This window comes from Myodes glareolus, chromosome 8, assembly GCF_982192425.1.
Source record: "Myodes glareolus chromosome 8, mMyoGla1.1, whole genome shotgun sequence".
NCBI classification, from domain to species: Eukaryota; Metazoa; Chordata; class Mammalia; order Rodentia; family Cricetidae; genus Myodes; species Myodes glareolus.
Window position 1 is genome coordinate 100,674,017 of NC_142033.1, and position 19,011 is coordinate 100,693,027.

A 19,011-nucleotide genomic window follows, 5' to 3' on the forward strand; every position below is an offset into this window, starting at 1 on the left:
AGCCGCTGGCTTCCCATCGTGCTCCGCGGCCGTGTGGAGCGAGGCCTTGTTCCCGCGTTGAGCCGCCGCCGCCGCCTCCTCCTCAGCTTGAAGCCTCCACGCCAGGCCCGTCCGCGCCGCTCCATGTCGGACTACAGCACCGGAGGCCCCCCGCCCGGCCCGCCGCCTCCTGCCGGAGGAGGAGGAGGAGCCGCGGGTGCGGGAGGAGGCCCTCCGCCTGGCCCGCCGGGCGCGGGAGACCGGGGCGGCGGAGGCCCCGGCGGTGGCGGCCCAGGTGGAGGAGGCGCGTCCGGGGGCCCTTCGCAGCCTCCCGGTGGTGGCGGCCCGGGGATCCGCAAGGACGCCTTCGCCGACGCCGTGCAGCGGGCCCGCCAGGTGAGGAGGCCGCGAAGGCGCGTGCGCGCGCGGGGGAGGGGGCGGCGGCGCGCGCGGGGTCGCGGGAGGGTCACGTGGGTGGCGGGCTCGGGGCGGGGAGTCTGGGGCCACCTCGGTATGAGGGTGACCCTCTGCGTGCTTCGGGTTAGGGGTTTACTCAGAGGGGGTCCCCGAAAGCCAGACTTTGCATTGGACGAGGGTTGGTAGCCTTGGGGGTCGCCGAGTCCCAGTCCTGAACTTGCATCAGGTCTCTCTTAGAATAGGAGGGTTGCAGGCTCGGAGTTCCCCAGAACCATTCCTGAGTGCACTGGAGGATTCCTCTAGGACCCACAAAGCTCGCAGTTTGGGACAGTGTCCCCAAGAGCCACCCCCAAACTTGCACTCTCCATTTCCATTCAGGAAATACGGCTTTGTGTTCTGATGGACCACCTCAGAATCCCGGAAGGGTTGTGATTTGAAGAGGTCTGGTTTTGTAGAGGCCTGAGCTTGGGCATTATGAGGATGTCCACAAGATCCACTTCTGTGTATGCAGTCGAAGATCCCTCTTAGGAGACATGAAGGCTTGCAGTCTGTTAGGGAACTGCTCTTAGGGCTAATGAGGACTCCCGGCCTGCAAGATTTCAAAAAGGATGAGGTCAGGGGTACTGGGAGTCCCTTCTTGGAACCCTTGAGAGCTTGTAATCTTAGGGTCCCCAAGAGCCACGTCAGGGTTTGCAAAAGTTGCATTCAAGGATGCTAGGGGCCACTATTAGAGGGGGTTCGAAGAGGCAACACATGCTTAGAAAGTGGGGACCCAGCTTAGCACATACTTGGACCCTCCCAGAAGTTCGGCACCTACCTTATAGGATCTCGCTTTACACACCTATACTCCCATTTCCACTCAAGACAGGTCCCCAAACCAAACATTTTTGTCTCTTCCCTGGGAAGGGATTTAGTGATGCGTGGGGAGAAGTCCTTCCTCTTGAATCTGGTTGGTAAAGAGAGGACCCTTTGTTGGTGAGCCTGGGCCTTGGAGTGAGATGGGGAAGGCGGACACCAGGCACCTGCTCTTTACTGTTGGAGTTAGTTCAGAAGAATTGTCTGTCTCCCTTTGGGAACGTGACTTGTTTGGTGACATGTGCCGGTGTGACCCAGCTCAACTTTGCTCACAACCCCACTCCCTCTCTTCATCTAAAAGTTAAATGGCCCAGGCTCACAATGGATGGTGTTGCCCAGGGGTTGTCCTGGGGCCTCTGGGCTAAGGACTGGATCCTCCCAAGGTGGGAGAAACCATTGGATTACTACCCTCTCCGCTGTCTTTGCCTTCCTCACTGCAAGGTGGGGTGGATTCTAGCATGCCCCACAGTGTTGATTAAGACGCATCTTACCCTGGGGTGGTGCTGTCACTTGCTGTCAAGGATAAGCACATTTTTGGTTCTTATAGTAGACTAGTTTGGTTCCTGAGTTCAGGATTTGGGGTGTGTGTTTGCTCATTTGGGGATGATGTGAAGGTGCTCTGTGCACTCGAAACTCTGCTGTATCCCAGAGGGGCTTTTGTTTTGGTTATATGGGGGTGTCAGGTGCTTTGAAGACAAAAGTTTGGCTGAGATGTCTCCGGATTTTTTGTAAAGATGTCAGAGGTGAGAGACAGGAAAGTTGGAAGGACCACTCTGAAGTCCTGTTTGCTGCCCAGGCGACTTGTGTGAGGTGACCCAGGGTTCCTGTCCTCCTAAGCTGCTGTTTCCTTTGCACTTAGAATAGCCTATGAACGCAGGTTCTGCCATTAGGGGAGAACAGGGAGTCTGCGGGGAGACTTTCCTAAAAGTTTCCAGTGTGTGTATACCCAGAATCCAGAGCCGCCACTCCAGGCCAAGGTTGGGGCGAACTTGAGGGTTGCCTGAGATGGTAACTTGTCTGTACTTCCTACCTCACCCTAGATTGCAGCCAAAATTGGAGGTGATGCTGCTACCACCGTGAATAACAACACTCCCGATTTCGGTTTTGGGGGCCAAAAGAGACAGCTGGAAGATGGAGGTAACTCCTGGTGGTGGCGACAGTGACTGGCTTTCATCCTGGAGGGAAGCCTGGGACTGAGAGGAGTACTTTGTCCCAGTGGGGCTCTAAGACAGGGGAGTCGCCCAGTTTTTTGTTCCATCTGCCACCCTGAGGTATCAGGCAGCTGAGAGAAGGGCAGGTCCATTGTGACCAAGGAAAACTGTAGGTTCTCAAGATTGTTCCTTCCTTGTGGGAGGTGACACAGGGCACAGCATCGCCAAGGTTGCTCCTAAGCAGGGCACTTGTTCCCTGGGTATGTCCAGCTCTAATCTGGAAGGACCCCATGATATTACTAATGTTAAAAGTGAACTTTGTCACTCTGGGCCAGCACCCTCTAACCCTCCATCTCTGCTGTCATACGGGATTGTGGTGACTTTGCCTGGAACATAACGCACCAGCTTTGGGGTTGAGGCGGTGCAGGTGGGTGGTGTCGCATCTGACAGTCTCTCTCATCCACAGACCAGCCAGACAGCAAGAAACTGGCTTCCCAGGGAGACTGTAAGTCCGCTGGTGTGTGGGCATGGGGGCATTGGGTGTCCGGGAGACCTGTGTAGTGGCTCAGAAGGTTTAAGGGTCCTCAAGCCTGTGGAATTTGAAACATTCGAGAGCTTACACAGGGGCTTTCATGGGAAGAGGCCACAGTGCCCTCAGGATGAGATCCAGGCACAGGGCTATGTCTTGGCTACCATTTGCCCCTGGTATAAGCAGGGACATCATGGGTTGGGGTTGTGGAGCCTAAATAGGCTCTAAACTAGGCTCTGCTTTGAATTTCTTTCCTCAGCTATTGGTTCTCAACTGGGACCCATTCATCCTCCCCCCAGGTAAGCTGTTCCTGGTGTCTTTGGTTTGGGTGGTGGCAGTGGGACCAAAGTGTGTGACCATGGGAGCAAAATTGCTCCTTACTGCTGTGCCTGTCCCTCCCTTTCCCCGGCTGGGCATTCAGAAGCACTGGCTCAGACTGGGCACATGCTCCCAGGGTAGTCAGAGCCTGTGGGTCTCTGCTGCCCCGCTGCCTCAGATTGCCTAGGGTGAATCTGACCAGGTTGTCTTTGAATGAGCCTATAATTTCTTGAAATACAATAGACATTGGCTGGAGAATGAGATGAACTGTGTGGTGAGCCTCTTTATTTTTTACTGATGTCTGGACTGTCAATTTGGTATGAAAATGTCCAAGGTGGGGAAGCTGTAACTCAGCCAGTAGAACACCCACCCTGGATTCCCTCCCCAGCACCGGGTTCCAAGAAAACACAGGCAGGGCAGGAGAGATGGCTCAGTGGTTAAGAGCATTGACTGCTCTTCAGAGGACCTGGGTTTAATTCCCAGCACCCACTTGACAGCTCATAACTGTAATTCCAGTTCCAGGGCACCTAACACCCATGGCAAAACACCAATGCACATAAAATATAAAAAAAAAGGAAATTGTTTAGTCTGAACAGTGGTGACACACACCTTTAATCCCAGCATTTGGGAGGCATAAGCAGGCAGATCTCCGAGTTCAAGGTCACCTGATCTACAGAATTAGTTCCTAGGACCGCCAAGACTACACAAAAGAAATCCTGTCTCAAAAAACAAACAAGGACCACAGGCAAGGTGACACGTGTCTCATCCTGGCATGTGGAAGGTAGAGGCAGAGAATCTGTTCAAAGCTACCTGGAACACTGTCTCCAAAACCAAGAAATTCAAGTGCTGCCGGGCATTGGTGCATGCCTTTAATCCTAGCACTGGGGAGGGAGAGACAGGGAGATCTCTGCGCGTTCCAGGCCAGCCTGGTCTATAAGAGCTAGTTTCAGGACAGCTAGGACTATGTCACAGAGAAACCCTGTCTCAGGGAAAAAAGCAAAGAAAAAAGAAATTCAAATGCTTGTTCCTACCTGAGGAAATGGGATGACCCATGCCAATTGTAAACTGATATATTCATTCTTCGCTCTGGCCCTGAAGCTTTTGCACTTGGTTTGTTAGTAACAGTGTACAGCAGAAGTCCTGGAGCTTCAAGGGTCCAGGCCTTCATCTCCAGGAGAGCTGGGGGTCTCTCTTCAGCTGGAGGCTGATCTTGAGTGTCTCTTTCCACAGGACCTCTATGACAGAAGAGTATAGGGTCCCGGACGGCATGGTGGGCTTGAGTGAGTGTGGGGCACCATATGAGGGTGGAGTCCAAGGGGCCACTGATGGGAATCCTTGGTCTGGGTGCCCTTTCCTGGCCTTTACCTTTCTTTTTCTACCACCCAGTCATTGGCAGAGGTGGTGAGCAGATTAACAAAATCCAGCAGGACTCGGGCTGCAAAGTTCAGATCTCACCAGGTATGGCCCTTCATCTAAAGTTGCCTGGAACTCTGGTGCAGAGCTGGCTCTGCTGGGTGGGTGCTTCCTAGGCTTGCACACAGCACTGCTACTAAGAGCAACAGGTGCCATGGTGGCTGGAACCCTCCTGTACTTTATATTTTTATTGTATTTATTTCTTTTGTGTTTGTGGGGAGAGCACCTGGCACAGTGCACACGTGGAGGTCAGAGGTCAACTCTGGTCAGGGTGATCAGAGCCTGTGGGTCTATACTGCTTTCTGGCTCTTTTTATCAGATGGGGTCCAGATATTGAATTCAGGTCATTGGGGTTGGTGATGAGTATCTTTGCTCCCTGAGATATATCCATACCTGTTTTTACTGTTTATATGTGGGGTAGCATAGGCGAAGGTGGACTTAGCATGGGGGCACCTCTCTCGACATGGCAGGCTCTATGCTGTCACCTAAAGTGCCATGGACTACAGATTAGTGCCGTAGAAAGCAGAGTGTCGGGGTCAGCCTGAGCTCTGAGGCTGCTTGGATCTGCTGTGGAGCACTCCTGTAGGGCCTTCCTCGGGATTTTCCCTTCAGACTTGAGCCAGGATCCCGGATGCTGCTAGGGAGCCCCAGAACTGATTTCTGGACTCTCCCTCTTCCCCTCACCATCCTCCTGCCTTGGTCTCGTGGTACTGGGTGATGGGGTGTGGTGCTCTGCATATTTACCTCCCAAGTTTCATCTTCCCCAGTGAGATTTTAAAAAGCAGCCTTTCGGGTGTCTCCTGGCAGGGGAGTGAAATGATTTGTCAGAGAGGGTTACAGACTGTTCTGGAAGTTTCCTGTCCCCACAGCAGCCCTCTGGGCACTGAGCCTCTCCTCTTCTCTGCAGATAGTGGTGGCCTCCCTGAGCGCAGCGTGTCCCTGACTGGAGCCCCTGAGTCTGTCCAGTAAGTTCCCAGCTGGGTCTCCTTTGGATGTTAGTGACACCTATGTGTGTCCCTCCCACCTGACCTGCTCCTAGAACTGTGTAGATGAGTTCACACCCATCTCAATCCTTGGCCCTTGCCAAATAGCTCACCTGAGCGGGGTATGCGGCAGAAGCACACTCTTGAGTGCTCACCCTGTTCTCTCTCCAGAAAGGCGAAGATGATGCTGGATGACATCGTGTCACGGGGCCGTGGGGGACCCCCAGGACAGTTCCATGATAACGCTAATGGGGGTCAGAATGGCACGGTGCAGGAGATCATGATCCCCGCTGGCAAGGCTGGCCTGGTCATTGGCAAGGGCGGGGAGACCATCAAGCAGCTGCAGGTGCGGGGCGGCGCAGGGCAGAACACTTGTCCCCACAGTCACCAGCGGGCCCCTGTCAGAGCCCACTTCTGACAGGCACTTACCATTGTAGGAGCGCGCTGGGGTAAAGATGATTTTAATTCAAGATGGCTCCCAAAATACAAATGTGGACAAGCCACTGCGGATCATTGGGGACCCATACAAAGTGCAGGTGAGTGCCCAGACAGCATGGTCTCTGGAAGGCTCCACTGTCAGGCCTGCCCTGGGGTCTTGCCTTGCTGCTAGCAGCAGCATTCTTTCCTTAGCCCTTCAGCTTCTTCACTGGGGTGAACAGCTCTCTAAGGGATGTGGAGAACCCTTACAGGTGCCAAGGGGATGGATGCTGGGGCAGTACACTTGCCTGTGCCCATTGTCCAGTGTTGTGTGTCCACAGCAAGCCTGTGAGATGGTGATGGACATCCTGCGAGAACGTGATCAGGGCGGCTTTGGGGACCGCAATGAGTACGGATCTCGAGTTGGTGGAGGCATTGATGTGAGTGCAAGCACTCCAGAGAGGTGGGCAGCAGGAGCAGGGCAGAGCTAGGGCCTCACCTGCTGACCCTATGCCTCCTGGCCTCCCAGGTACCTGTACCCCGGCATTCAGTTGGTGTGGTCATTGGCCGGAGTGGAGAGATGATCAAGAAGATCCAGAATGACGCTGGTGTACGCATCCAGTTCAAGCAAGGTCAGTGGGCACCATCTTGGCCCAGGCACTAGTGTTGCCCCTGCCTCTCGCAGACCCTCAGTGCTTATGTATGGAAAGTTGATACCCAGTTCCTGTTGGTTGCTTTTTCAGAAACCATTGTCTCCCCAAGTTTAGCTAGTTCTGTGGACCCCAAAGGTGGGAAGACACTCATTTCACACTGAAAGGATGGGGGCATGTTCTGGGCAAAAGTCCACCTGCATGTTCATAGCAAGTCAGGGGAGCTGGTCTCCAACTAAGGCACAGTTTGGTAGCTTGACTTTGCTTTAAGTAACTGTTTCTTGGTGTGAATGTCAGATGATGGGACAGGCCCTGAGAAGATTGCTCACATCATGGGGCCCCCAGATCGGTGTGAGCATGCAGCCCGGATCATCAATGACCTCCTTCAGAGCCTTCGGAGTGGGCCCCCCGGTCCTCCAGGGGCCCCTGGCATGCCCCCTGGGGGCCGGGGGCGGGGCCGGGGCCAAGGCAACTGGGGCCCTCCTGGAGGAGAGATGACCTTCTCCATTCCTACCCACAAGTGTGGCTTGGTCATTGGCCGAGGTGAGTCCCTGAGGCTCTGCCCTTCCCTGCCTGGTTCTGCACTTGTCAGCCCTTCACTAGCTGTCATCCCACAGGTGGTGAGAATGTGAAGGCCATTAACCAGCAGACGGGCGCCTTTGTGGAGATATCTCGGCAGCTGCCACCCAATGGGGACCCCAACTTCAAGTTGTTCGTCATCCGGGGCTCACCCCAGCAGATTGACCATGCAAAGCAGCTCATTGAGGAGAAGATAGAGGTGAGTTCCATGGGGTGCTGGTAAAGGTGCCCCCCCCCCACACACACACACCTTGGTCCACTCACCACAGCTGCCACTTTTTCCTTCAGGGTCCCCTCTGCCCAGTTGGACCAGGCCCTGGAGGACCAGGCCCTGCTGGACCTATGGGGCCTTTCAACCCTGGACCCTTCAACCAGGGGCCTCCAGGAGCACCCCCACAGTGAGTATTCCTTGGCTTCCTGGGTTATGTATGGGCTTGTGGAGCCCCTGGCACAGGAGGGACAGGCCCTGCCCCTCAAGCACAGGAGGAGCTGTGTTCAGTCTGTTTGATAGGTGCCCTGAGAGACTGCTCTGCCTTTGTCCTTGGTCTCTATCCTGTGTGTCAGCCCCAGCTTTAGGTGTGGTAGGGGCTTCCATGTTGACACTCTTGAGCCAGCTCTCATGACTACCTGTCTCCTCCCCTGCAGTGCCGGTGGTCCCCCTCCTCATCAGTACCCGCCTCAGGGCTGGGGCAATACCTACCCCCAGTGGCAACCGCCTGCTCCCCATGACCCAAGTAAGTGTCAGTACCATGTAGGAGATTTGGGGGTGACATCAGACCGACTGCCGTGCCCTCCCTCAACCGACATCTCTTCCTGTAGACAAAGCTGCTGCAGCAGCTGCAGACCCTAATGCTGCCTGGGCCGCCTACTACTCCCACTACTACCAGCAACCCCCGGGCCCTGTGCCAGGCCCTGCCCCAGCCCCTGCAGCCCCACCTGCGCAGGGGGAGCCCCCCCAGCCTCCACCCACTGGCCAGTCGGATTATACCAAGGCCTGGGAAGAGTATTACAAGAAAATTGGTAAGTTCAGCGCCAGGGTGCAGTGGGGTATTCCGCACAGGATCCAGCTACCCTGACACCCTGTTCTTCAGGCCAGCAGCCCCAGCAACCTGGTGCGCCCCCACAGCAGGACTACACCAAGGCCTGGGAAGAATACTACAAGAAGCAAGGTGAGCTGCCAGGGATGGGGCTGTGTGTGGGTATGGGTTCTTCTGCCAGCCGCTCATTGTCCTCTCTGCCCATAGCGCAAGTGGCCACTGGTGGGGGTCCTGGAGCACCCCCTGGCTCCCAGCCCGACTACAGCGCCGCCTGGGCTGAGTATTACAGACAGCAGGCCGCTTACTACGGACAGACCCCAGGCCCTGGTGGCCCACAGCCACCTCCCACCCAGCAGGGACAGCAGCAGGCAAGTGGGAACTGCCACCCTCCTCCTCCTCCTTTCTCCTTCCAACCCCCGGCCACCGTCCATCCTGCCTTAGTGGGTAGCGCCGGAAACCCTTTCCCCTGCGGGGTGTGCCCTTGATGCCAGCCTCGGGCGCGTGGCCAGAGTCTCCCGGAGCCCCGCAGCCCCGCCGCTGGGAAGCGCCCACCTGCTGGGTGCAGAGGCTCACGGAAGAGGCTCCTCCAGCAGCCGCAGCCGCTGTTGGTGCAACGTTGTCGGGTGCTGGGGGCACCGGCCGAAAAGGTGGAACTCTGAACTGCTGGGGTGTCCCGGGTGGGGGCAGAAAGTGGGGACTGCACTGGGCGCCATGCCGGTTGTCGAACCCACTCGCTCAAAATCTGGCCACTTGGGAAGAAAATGTCTATTTTTTTCCCCTTCTCAGCATCACTATTTTGGGTTTTGTTCTTTTTTATTCTTTTATTTTTTTAAAGACACCATCTTTATCCCCCATGTCCAAGTAACTGCGTGTTGCAGGCGGCCTTGGCTCTGCTGGGATGGAGGGGAGCCCACTGAGGGGACTGGGCCCTCCCTGCCTGGCAAGGCCACCTCTCGTGCACTTGCCTCTGTGTCCCAGTCTTGTCTGTGAAGTGGGCATGACGATCGTTGCCACCTTCCAACCTACCTCACAGGGGTGTTGTGGGGACACCATGATCTGAATGTTGTGACGCCGAGCCGCCGCCTCCCTCCTCTGCCCCCTCCTCCCCACCCTGGCACTTCTCCCTTGTGCGCCCCTTCCATGCCTCTGGCTTCTGCTGCAGACCCCTTCTCCTCCTCTTCCTCTGCTTCTCTTCCACCAAGGAGCAGTCTGACTTCAGCAGAGTCCCCAAGACAGACAGTCACAGCCCCCTGCCTGGCCTGTGCGGGCTTGGGTCCGGCCTCCTGGCCGGCTGCCTGGAGTCGCAGCCTCTTGCAGCCCGGCCGCCCTCCTGCCATGACCATTCCTGTCTCTCCCTCTCCGCAGGCAATTGAAGCAAATGGATATGAACTTCATCTGTGAAAATATTTTTTTCCCTCCATTTTTGTTCCATTTGGGGGCTTCTTTTATTGGTTTCTATAATTTGATTGGTTTGGTGAGAGAGCAATGGCTGCCCGGGGTGCAGGGGGGGTCCCCCTCATGCTGAGGCGTTCCCTCTCTCATTCTGTGTGTCTCACATCTTTTCCCTTCCAAAACTGGGATCCTTCATGTTGAGCCAGCCTTAGAAAATAGTGAGAATTTAACCTCTGCCAAAAAAAAAAAAGTTTAAAAATTAAATCACAAAGAGCAGAACAAAACCTATAAAATGATATATATATAGAAATATATAAATCTCTATCCCCCTAGCCTCTGAGCCCACCCTCTGAGGGAAGCGGCTCACTTCCTCCCTTCTGCCCGGGGCCTATTCTTGTTTTTAAATAAACTTTTTAAAGGAAAGAAACAAGTCACTCTTGCTATCTGTTTTTCGGGTTTTTTTTTTTAGTTAGAGTTGGAACATTCCTTGGACCAGGTGTGGGTGTCGCAGGCCCCTCCTGCCCTACCCTTCTATCTGTATCTCCCCTCTCCCTTTCTCTCTCCCCTCTGCTCTTCCCTGGCTCCGCCCCATACCCACCCCAACCCCAGGACTGGCCTGGTACGTTGTCATCTGTTGAGGATGAGATAAACTGAGAAAATGAGAACAAAACAACAAAAAAATTGTATGGCAGTTTTTACTTTTTATCGCTCGTTTTTAACTTCACAAATAAATGGTAACAAAACCTCCCCGTGTCTTACTGGCTGCCGTCTGTCTTCCACCCTTCAAGTAGCAAGTAGACCTCTGAAGCAGATGACCTTTGTAGGTGTTGTGAACATAACCCTGGTGACAGAGGTGAGCGACTTCATGTGGGGATTTTATCTTGGTTTTTAGGAGAGTTTGCAGGCCTGCCTTTTCCTGACCTCCCTTTTTATTACACACGGTGAGTGGGGTAGAGGCGATGAGTGAGTGCTATCCCCTTCCTTTTGGGGAGCCTGCCCAGCTGTCTGAACTCTTTCCCTCTGGGACCTGGGGAACCAGGCACTGAGGATGATCCCTGGGGTGCATGTTCCCATGGATGTGGCCACACTTGTCACTAAGGCTGCTTTGTGGAAACACCCCATTGGGGCACAGGCCTGACTTGCCTGTGTGTGGCTAATATTGAGTGGGAGTAGAGGTCAGGCCTGCATGAGTAAAAGCCACTTGGGATCACGGACAAAGTGGGTAGTGCCAAGGGCTCTGCGGCAGTGTGCCAGCCCGTGAAGTTACCTTTTGTGATCAGAATCAGTCAAGGCCAGGGAGATGGCATAGCAGGTGAAAGTGCTGGTCCCAAAATCAGGTGCATTGACTCCCTTGTAACCCCAGCCCGGCGGGGGGGGGGGCTTATGGGCCACAGCATCAGGACCAAAAGAACCCACTCTCCAAAGCTGCCTTCAGAACCCTTGCAGACCATGGCACACTACAAAATGACCAGTGTCCACATGATGCAGTGAGAGCTGCACCTCTAGGTGAAGGTAGTTCCCCTCTGGCTGTGTTAGGTGCCTGTCTGCCCACAGGGGCCCTGTTATCACCAAGGTCTCACCTCACAGGCTTGGGTCCTGTGTACTGTGGGGGATTAAGTAGGCTGGACGTTGACCCCTCCTTGCCTCACTGCAGACTCTCAATGACCAAGCAGCACTTGACAAAAATGCTGTCGGGGGCTTCTTCAGCCAAGATCTAGGGGAGAGGGAACCATGGGATCAAGGGTACAGCCCATGGCAAGATCTACGCTCCCATAACTGCTTCAAGGCAAGCCCTGGTGTGAGCAGGTTTGCAGCCTGGGTGACAGCAATGGGTATGAGGGGAATGGAGACCCCATGGATCAGGGAGCAGAAGGCAGAGTCTCCAATGCTTGTTTCCCACAGAGATAAGAACACCAAAGTCCATTACCTATCATTTCTGTGCTGAGCCAGGCGTGTGGGCAGCATCAGGGCTTCATAGCTACACAGGTAGCAGCATTGGGACCCCAATGCTTTCAGGAGCTAAGCACATCCAGTGGCTCACATCTATCATTGCTGGGGAGACATGAGTTCTAGGCCAGCCTGGGCTACATGAAATAGAATCCCCTCATTTAAAACTGGCTAAGCGGGGCCCCCTTCCAGGTACCCACGTTTCGCAGAAGGTTCTTTTGCTGGTAGAAGGCCAGGACAGGTTCACACAGGGTGTAGTATGTTTCTAGACGCTTGCGGATGGTCGATTCTGAATCGTCTGCCCGGTGCTCCACCTGTCCACGTCGCAACACCCTGCGCACCATGGTCTCCATGGAGCAGTCAAACACCATGACTGCGTTGGGGGCCCTGCCCACCTATGCAATAACCAACAGGACAGGGTGAGGAAAGGGTCTTGCACAGGGTCCCAAGAGGCCATGAGCTTGGGGAAGAGAGAGAGACTGTGTGATATAAGTTCAATGCCTATGGATGCCAGAAGAGGAGGGCTTCAGGGCCCTTGGCAGTGGATGGTGTAGGAGTGGAAATGAGTCACCTACATGGATGCTAAGAACTTAACTCCGGTCCTCTAGAAAAAGCAATATATACTCTTAAACATTTCTGAGCTTAACATTGTGGTGCATGCTTTTAATCCCATCACTTGGAAGGCATGTGGATCTCTGAGTTGGAGGCCACTCTGGTGTACAGAGTGAGTTCCATGAAAACCAGGGCTACACAGGGAAACTTGGTCTTGAAAAAAATACTTTTTATTTCTAAGAGAGGGTCTTGAACGTCCAGACCTATCTGCCTCTGCCTGCCCAGGGCTGGGATTGAAGGGGAGTAACACCATGCCTCCCTGGCTCAATACACAATCTTGACTGCTAAGCTTTCTCTGCAGCCTGCAACCTTTGTTTTTTTTGTTTGTTTTTGTTTTGTGAGGTTTTTCGCTGACTAAAACTTTACAAGCAGGCTAGACTGGCCAGTGAGCCCCAGGGATGTTCCTGTCTCCCTTGTTCAAGAGCTGAGATCAAGCATATGTGTCACACCCAGATTTTTTTGTTTTTTCATTTTTAAGATTTATTATATATACAGTATTCTGCCTGCGTGTATGCTTACATGCCAGGATTTATCATATATACAGTGTTCTGCCTGTGTGTATGCGTACACGCCAGAAGAGGACATCAGATCCCATTATAGATGGTTGGGAGCCACCATGTGGGTGATGGGAATTGAACTCAGAACCTCTGGAAGAACAGTCAGTGCTCTTAACCTCAGCCATCTCTCCAGCTTCACACCCAGGTTTTTATGTGGGTTCTGGGCATAGAACTCAGGCCCAGACACTTGCAACGCCAGCTACTGACTGAGCCATAACATGTACCCTTGGTGTACTTTGGGAGACAGGGTCTCATGTCACCCTAGCTGACATGGAACTCCTGATCCTCCTGTCTCCAATGCCAGGGGATGAAATACAGGTGTGCACAGCCATACTGGCTATGTTCTTTTTATTTATTTACTGTTATCTCTTTAATTATTTTAAGACAAGGTCATTCATTTTATATACCCAATGCTGGCCTTAAACTTAACATTCCTCCTGCCTCAGCCTCCTGAACGCTGATACCATAAAGCCTGTTACTTAGTTATGCCATTTTGCTTTCCCCCGCCTTTCTTTTTAGATAGGGTTGCACAATATAGCCCTGGACCTGGCCTTGTAGAGCAGGCTTTCCACAAGTTCATATCCAATTCATACCCACCGGCCTGTTTCCCAGGTGCTGGGGTTAAACGTGTGCTACCTCACCTGACCCTTTGTTGTTTTTCTCTTTTTTTTCCTCTCCTTTTTCTTTTGGACTGTCCTTGAACTCTCTATGTAGCTAGAATGACCCTGAACCCCAATTGTCCTGCTCCCACTTCTCCAGACCAGTCCTGGGATGGCAGGTGTACACCACCATACCTTGTTTCTTGCTTCCACACATCCTTGAGCTGATACTAATGGGGGTTCACTTCTACACAGGCTCTGGGGATGGAGCTCAAGATTTTGAATATAGGAAGCCAGTGCTCTGTCCTCCAAGTCCATCCCCACCCAACCCAAGGCTCGATTTGCAGTAGTGGGCATTGCATGTGCAGAACATGTAAGACAAACATGGAGAAGGGTAACGGTTCTCTGCCCCTTCCCCTGTCTCTCCACTGGTCCTGCCCTGTAGGTGTCAAGTCATCTGCTGCTCAGACCTCCAAAAGTCATGGCACCTGCAAGTACGGTTCTGGGTTTTCATTTTTGTTTCATATTCTCTCTCTCTCTCTCTCTCTCTCTCTCTCGTCAGGCTTGGTGGCAAGCACTTTACCTGCTGAGACATCTCACTGGTCCCTCTTCATCCTTTTTTTTTTTTTTAAGATTTATTATGTATACAGTGTTCTGTCTGCTGTTTGCCTACATGTCATAAGAGGGCACCAGATCTCATTATAGGTGACTGTGAGCCACCATGTGGTTGCTGAAAATTGAACTCAGGACCTTTGGAAGAGCAGTCAGTGCTCTTAACTTCTGATCCGTCTCTCCAGCCCACTCTTCATCGTTTTTAAAAATATTTTTTAGTCTACGTGTATATGTGTGTGCTACACATGAGCGCTCGTACCCACAGAGGAGTGAGGTGCCCATGGAGCTCGAGTTGCAGGCAGTTGGGAATCACCTGAAGTGGGTGCTGGGAATTGAACTCAGGTCCTTTGAAAGAGCATTGAGTGCTCTTAACTACTGAGTCATCTTTTCAGCCAAAATCTCTCCTTCCACCCTCCTTCTTTCTCTCTTATTTTGAGAAAAAAAAGTATTCTCTGTGTAGCCCCAGCTGTCCTAGAACTTTGTAGACCAGGCTAGCATCAAACTCAAAGAGATCCACCTGCCTCTGCCTCTGAGTGCTGGGATTAAAGGTGTGCACCACCACTAGTTGGCAAGAAATCTATGCTTAGGGCACATTCTTAGCCCTCACTGGGGGATCCTAGGCAGGGGCTTTACCCCTGAGCTGTATCTCAGCCCCTCTCTTGGAGACTTTGTGGGTGTCAGAGCACCACCAGGCTTCAATCTTCAGGTCTTTAAGACAAAGACTTATTCTGTGTACATATCATAGAGTGTACCCATGTGGTACATGGTTAGGGCTCAGTTGTAGAGTGCTTGTGTCCTTGGAGAGGACCTCATCCTCATGAGGGCTCACAACCATTCTAAGTCCAGTTCTAGGGGACCTGACGCCATCTTCAGACCCAGACCTCAAAAGGGCCAGCCAGGCACATCTGTAGTGGGCACACAGACGTGCAAACAAAATACTCATATGCATAAATTTGAATATCTAAAAAAAGGAATTAACTGTTACTGTCCAGCCAACAGCTTGCTGTGATGTTGCATGCCTGTGTTTCTGGCATTCAGTGGGCCTAGGCAGGAGGACTGCAGAGACTTCCTGGCCAGCCTGACCACACAGAGAGATACTGTCTCCAGAAAAAGCAAAAAACAAAGCCAACCAGATGGACAGTGCTGTCTCGCTGTCCTTCCAGGACTGGGGAAGTGGAGGCAGAGGCATCGACATCAATGTCATCCTTTGGTACTTAAAAGTTGAAGGCCAAATCCAGGCGGTGGTGGCGCGTGCTTTTGAATACACGCCTTTAATCCCAGCACTCGGGAGGCAGAGGCAGGCCTATCTCTGTGAGTTTGAGGCCAGCCTGGACTACAGAGCAAGTTCCAGGACAGGAACCAAAGCTACACAGAAAAATCCTCTCTCAAAAAAACAAAATAAATAAATATATAAAATAAAATAAAGAAAAAGAAAAGAAAGAAAATAAAAGAAAAAGAAAAAACACGAGACACTGAGGACTGAGGCTACTCCAGCCTGTCTCCCAGCCCACAGTTCCCTTTGGGTTACACAGTTCCACATGTTAAGAATCTGACCGATATTTAAACAAGAGGCAGGGATGCTACTTCTGCAGCAAAGCTCCCAGCTTCTCATAAAACCACTGGCTTGGTAACATAGGGCCTGCACGTCCCCATGGCAACAGCAGTGGGAATGCTTACTGAGCTCATTGGCAACACTCTGCATGGTAAATTCACCCTCTGGATTCTTCCATCAGCTTGCACCGCCAATTGTGCCTTCCACAGTTGTTCCCCACCTTAGGTATTTTTTATGACTTAAAAAATATTTGTGTGTGCATGTGTGTGAGCCGGGTGGTGGTGGCACAGGCCTTTAATCCCAGCACTCAGGAGGTAGAGGCAGGCAGTTTGAGTCTAGCCTGGGCTACACAAAGAAACCCTGTTTCGATAAACAAACAAAAATTTAAGTGTATAAGCTTTCCCTGGGTGAGTTTATGTGCACCATACACACAGAAGCCTGTAGGGGCCAGAAGAGGGCATCGGGTCCCTTAAAACTGGAGTTGCAGGTGGTTGTGAGCCACCATGCAGGGAGCTGAGCTAGAGAACAGTTACTGCTCTTAACTGCTGAGCCCTCTCTGCAGCCTGTTTTGTTCAATTTTTATTGTTAGTTTGAGACAGCCTGGGCTGGCCTGGAAATCACAATACTCCTGCCTCACAGGCTCCCAGTGCTGGGCTTCCAGGCCTACGCCTCCATGCGTCCCCGCTTCTGACCCTTACTGTGCATGAGGAGGCTGGGCAGGGTCCTGGCAGGCAGAGGACTTGCCTAGCATGAAGCCCTGCCCGGGTTCCACCCTCTGGTGGCACGGGGCTGCCATCCCACACCTGAAAGGTGGAGGCAGGAAGGTTAGGACTTCAAGGTCAACCTGTTCAAGTTGTGAGTTTGAGACCAGCCTAGGGTACGAGAGCTGAAAGAAAGGAGGTCTTCCAAGTCAGGCCCTCAGGCATCATCTATTAGGGCTTTGAGAGGAGTGGGGAGAGGGGTAGCCTGGAAACTCCACGCAGGCACACACACCCAAGGACATTGTGGGATCGGGGCCGGGACACTCACAATTCGCTCAAACTCTTTGGCCTGTTCCAGCTCTCTGGGGAAGCCATCGATGAGAAAACCGCTGCTCTCTGGATGAGACAATAGGCTGTCACTGACCATGTCCAGAATGAGACCCTGGGAAGGCAAGTGCATGGACTCGGGACTCAGTGTGCAGGCTCCGCCAGAGAGGCCAGGTGCTGCAGAGGCCATTCAGTTTGAACTTCATAGGAGACGGAAGCAGGACCCAGCACCTTTATCATTAGCTTCCTTTCTGCTTGTAGGTTTTCATTTGTTCTGTGCAGCTTTGGCTATCTTAGAACTCATAGACTGGGCTGGCCTTAAACTCGTAGAGATCCAACTGCCTCTTCCTCCCTAATACTGGGACTAAAGAAGTATGTCACCGCCAGGCTCAAGGTTGGACTCTTAATAGTTTATTAGATATTGCTGGGTGGTGGTGGCTCACACCTTTAATCCCAGCACTCGGAAGGCAGAGGCATTTGGATCAGATCTCTGAGTTCCAGACCAGTCTGGTCTCCAGAGCTCCAGGACAGCCAGGGCTACACAGAGAAACCCTGCCTCAAAAACAAAGTTTACTAGATCTCTTTATTATGTATCTAGTTGTGGAGGAGTGGCACAAGTCCCACAGCATGTGTGGGGTCAGAGGACATCTTAGAGTAGGTGGTTCTCTCCTTCCATCACAGAGGCCCCAGGGACTGAGCTAGGTTGTCAGCCTTGGCTGCAAGTACCTTCACCCACAGTGCCATCTCTCTGGTCCTTGACATGGACTCTCTGCAGTCACGATACCACCAAACTCCTCATCCTCCTGACTCCACCTCCTGAGTGCTGGGTTGTCCAGTGTGCACAGTTTCTGCGGTGCTGGGGATGGGACCCAGGGTTTTGTGCATGCTAGGTGAGCACTCTACCAATCAACCTCTGCCACAGTCTTTAACATGACTTTTTTTGGGGGTAGAGTTTTATTTATTTATCCATGTCTACATGGATGTCTGTGCATGTGTGCATGTGCGTAGAGCCCTCAGGCTAGAAGAAGGCGTCAGATCCCCTGGAACTAGAGTTACAGTTGTGAGCCACCATGTGGGTCCTCGGCTGGAGCAGCAGACGCCCTTAACGGGTCCCACATCACAGCTTCTCATGATGACATCAGCATGACAAGGCACTGGCTGGGCCAGGACACCCTGGCGTCATGGGGATTCTGTCCTGCTGTGCCCCCCACATCCCTTGAACTCTCACCGTGGGCACCAGGAGTCCCTGCTGCATGATGTCCCGGATCTTCCGGCCCCGCTTGGTGCTCCTCTGAGCCTCCTCCCGCAGCATCTGGCCCAGCCCCACATGGCAGAGGCCGTACTTGGTGGCCATGTTTCTGCACTGGGTCCCTTTCCCGCAGCCGGGGCCGCCCACCACGAAGATGATCAGGAGGGACTTCAGGAAATCTATGGTGTTCAGGGAAGACAGAGCGGGTACTAGTGCGTGTCTTTATAGGGACCATGGCCTCACATCGAAGGGATTCGCACCTCTGGGATTCTCTTGAGCCATTTGCACAGACCTCCTCGGAGCACAGTAACTCCACCACCCCATTTTACAGAATATGAAAGGGAAAGGAAAGGTCCTCAAACTCATCCAGCCGCACCCTGCTCCGCCCACCTGAGGAGCTGCTGTCTATCCCGCCTGCTTGCGTCCCTGCCCTTCTCCCTGCCTCAGACCCTCACAGTCAGCCACGGTTCTCTCCCTTTCCACTCGCGTTGGTCCTCCTAGTCAGTCTCTGACGCAGGGCGCACGGCCTCTGATGGTGAAGAAAGCAATGTCTCGGCTACTAGACATATCTGTGGAGTCAGGAGTTTATGGTTCCATGTCTGTGTCTCCCCGCCGCTCCGCTTAACCAACTCCTATGCGTCCCGCTGGCTCCCTTTCTCTGATCGCTCCCTCTAGAGTAGTTAATTTCCATTTCGGAGACTGGCTTCCCTACCCGTCGAGTTATCTCCCAAAGGCATCAACAACGGTGGGGCGGGGGCATGCGCAGCTGCGCTTCTGCCCTGTTAGTGTGTGCACACCCCGACAGCGAGGAAGCCTGCCCCTCCCACGCCCCCTTCCCCGCGTTACCCTTCTTCTGGGGCCTCAGAGCTCTGCCCATCTCGGGCAGCGTGGACTCACACAGACCCATACCGTCCGCATGCCGTGCTACGCGAGACCCCGTCTGCACCCCACCCCTGAGCCCTCGGCTCCGCTCTGCGTCACAAGGGGCTCATGCTGCAAGATCCCCTGGACTCCCTCGGCACCGGGTCGCAGAGGAAAACGGAATCCCGCGCCCACCCCCGGAGGCGCCGCGAGAGCCCCCGCAGCGGAGCCGCCGCGGTTGCTACGGCAACGCGCCCTCAGCGCACGCGCGAGC

At 53.4% G+C, this 19,011-nt stretch overlaps 2 protein-coding genes across 6 annotated transcripts; one reads left to right on the plus strand and one right to left on the minus strand.

The window, feature by feature from the left end:
- The first annotated feature begins 4 nt into the window (after positions 1-4).
- Khsrp (KH-type splicing regulatory protein) lies at positions 5-10,467 on the plus strand. Of its 2 annotated transcripts, XM_085692346.2 has the most exons (19): positions 5-375; positions 2,292-2,388; positions 2,869-2,907; positions 3,191-3,230; positions 4,480-4,529; positions 4,636-4,707; positions 5,570-5,627; positions 5,817-5,991; positions 6,083-6,181; positions 6,404-6,502; positions 6,592-6,694; positions 7,010-7,255; positions 7,330-7,490; positions 7,580-7,689; positions 7,937-8,025; positions 8,111-8,311; positions 8,383-8,460; positions 8,536-8,696; positions 9,694-10,467. In XM_085692346.2, exons 1-19 carry the CDS (start codon positions 124-126, stop codon positions 9,727-9,729), a joined length of 2,166 nt encoding a protein of 721 aa, XP_085548472.1. In that variant the 5' UTR covers positions 5-123; the 3' UTR covers positions 9,730-10,467. The 2 variants fall into 2 exon arrangements, with proteins under 2 accessions (XP_085548472.1, XP_085548471.1); XM_085692345.2 differs by lacking the exon at positions 9,694-10,467 and having other exon boundaries at positions 8,536-9,427.
- Positions 10,402-18,983, minus strand: LOC125395761 (adenylate kinase isoenzyme 1-like). 4 transcript variants are annotated; one of them, XR_015002854.2, is made up of 6 exons: positions 18,723-18,961; positions 17,856-18,055; positions 16,629-16,742; positions 11,868-12,062; positions 11,301-11,434; positions 10,402-10,561 (listed from the first exon to the last, which is right to left on the minus strand). XR_015002854.2 is itself a non-coding variant. In XM_085692350.2 (5 exons), the coding sequence occupies exons 1-5, from the start codon at positions 18,781-18,783 to the stop codon at positions 11,366-11,368; spliced, it is 639 nt and encodes a 212-aa protein (XP_085548476.1). In that variant the 5' UTR covers positions 18,784-18,964; the 3' UTR covers positions 10,402-11,365. The 4 variants fall into 4 exon arrangements, 1 of the variants encoding a protein (XP_085548476.1); XR_015002858.2 differs by lacking the exon at positions 18,723-18,961 and adding an exon at positions 18,332-18,706; XR_015002855.2 differs by having other exon boundaries at positions 10,402-11,434; positions 11,648-12,062; positions 18,723-18,983.
- Positions 18,984-19,011: the final 28 nt, after the last annotated feature.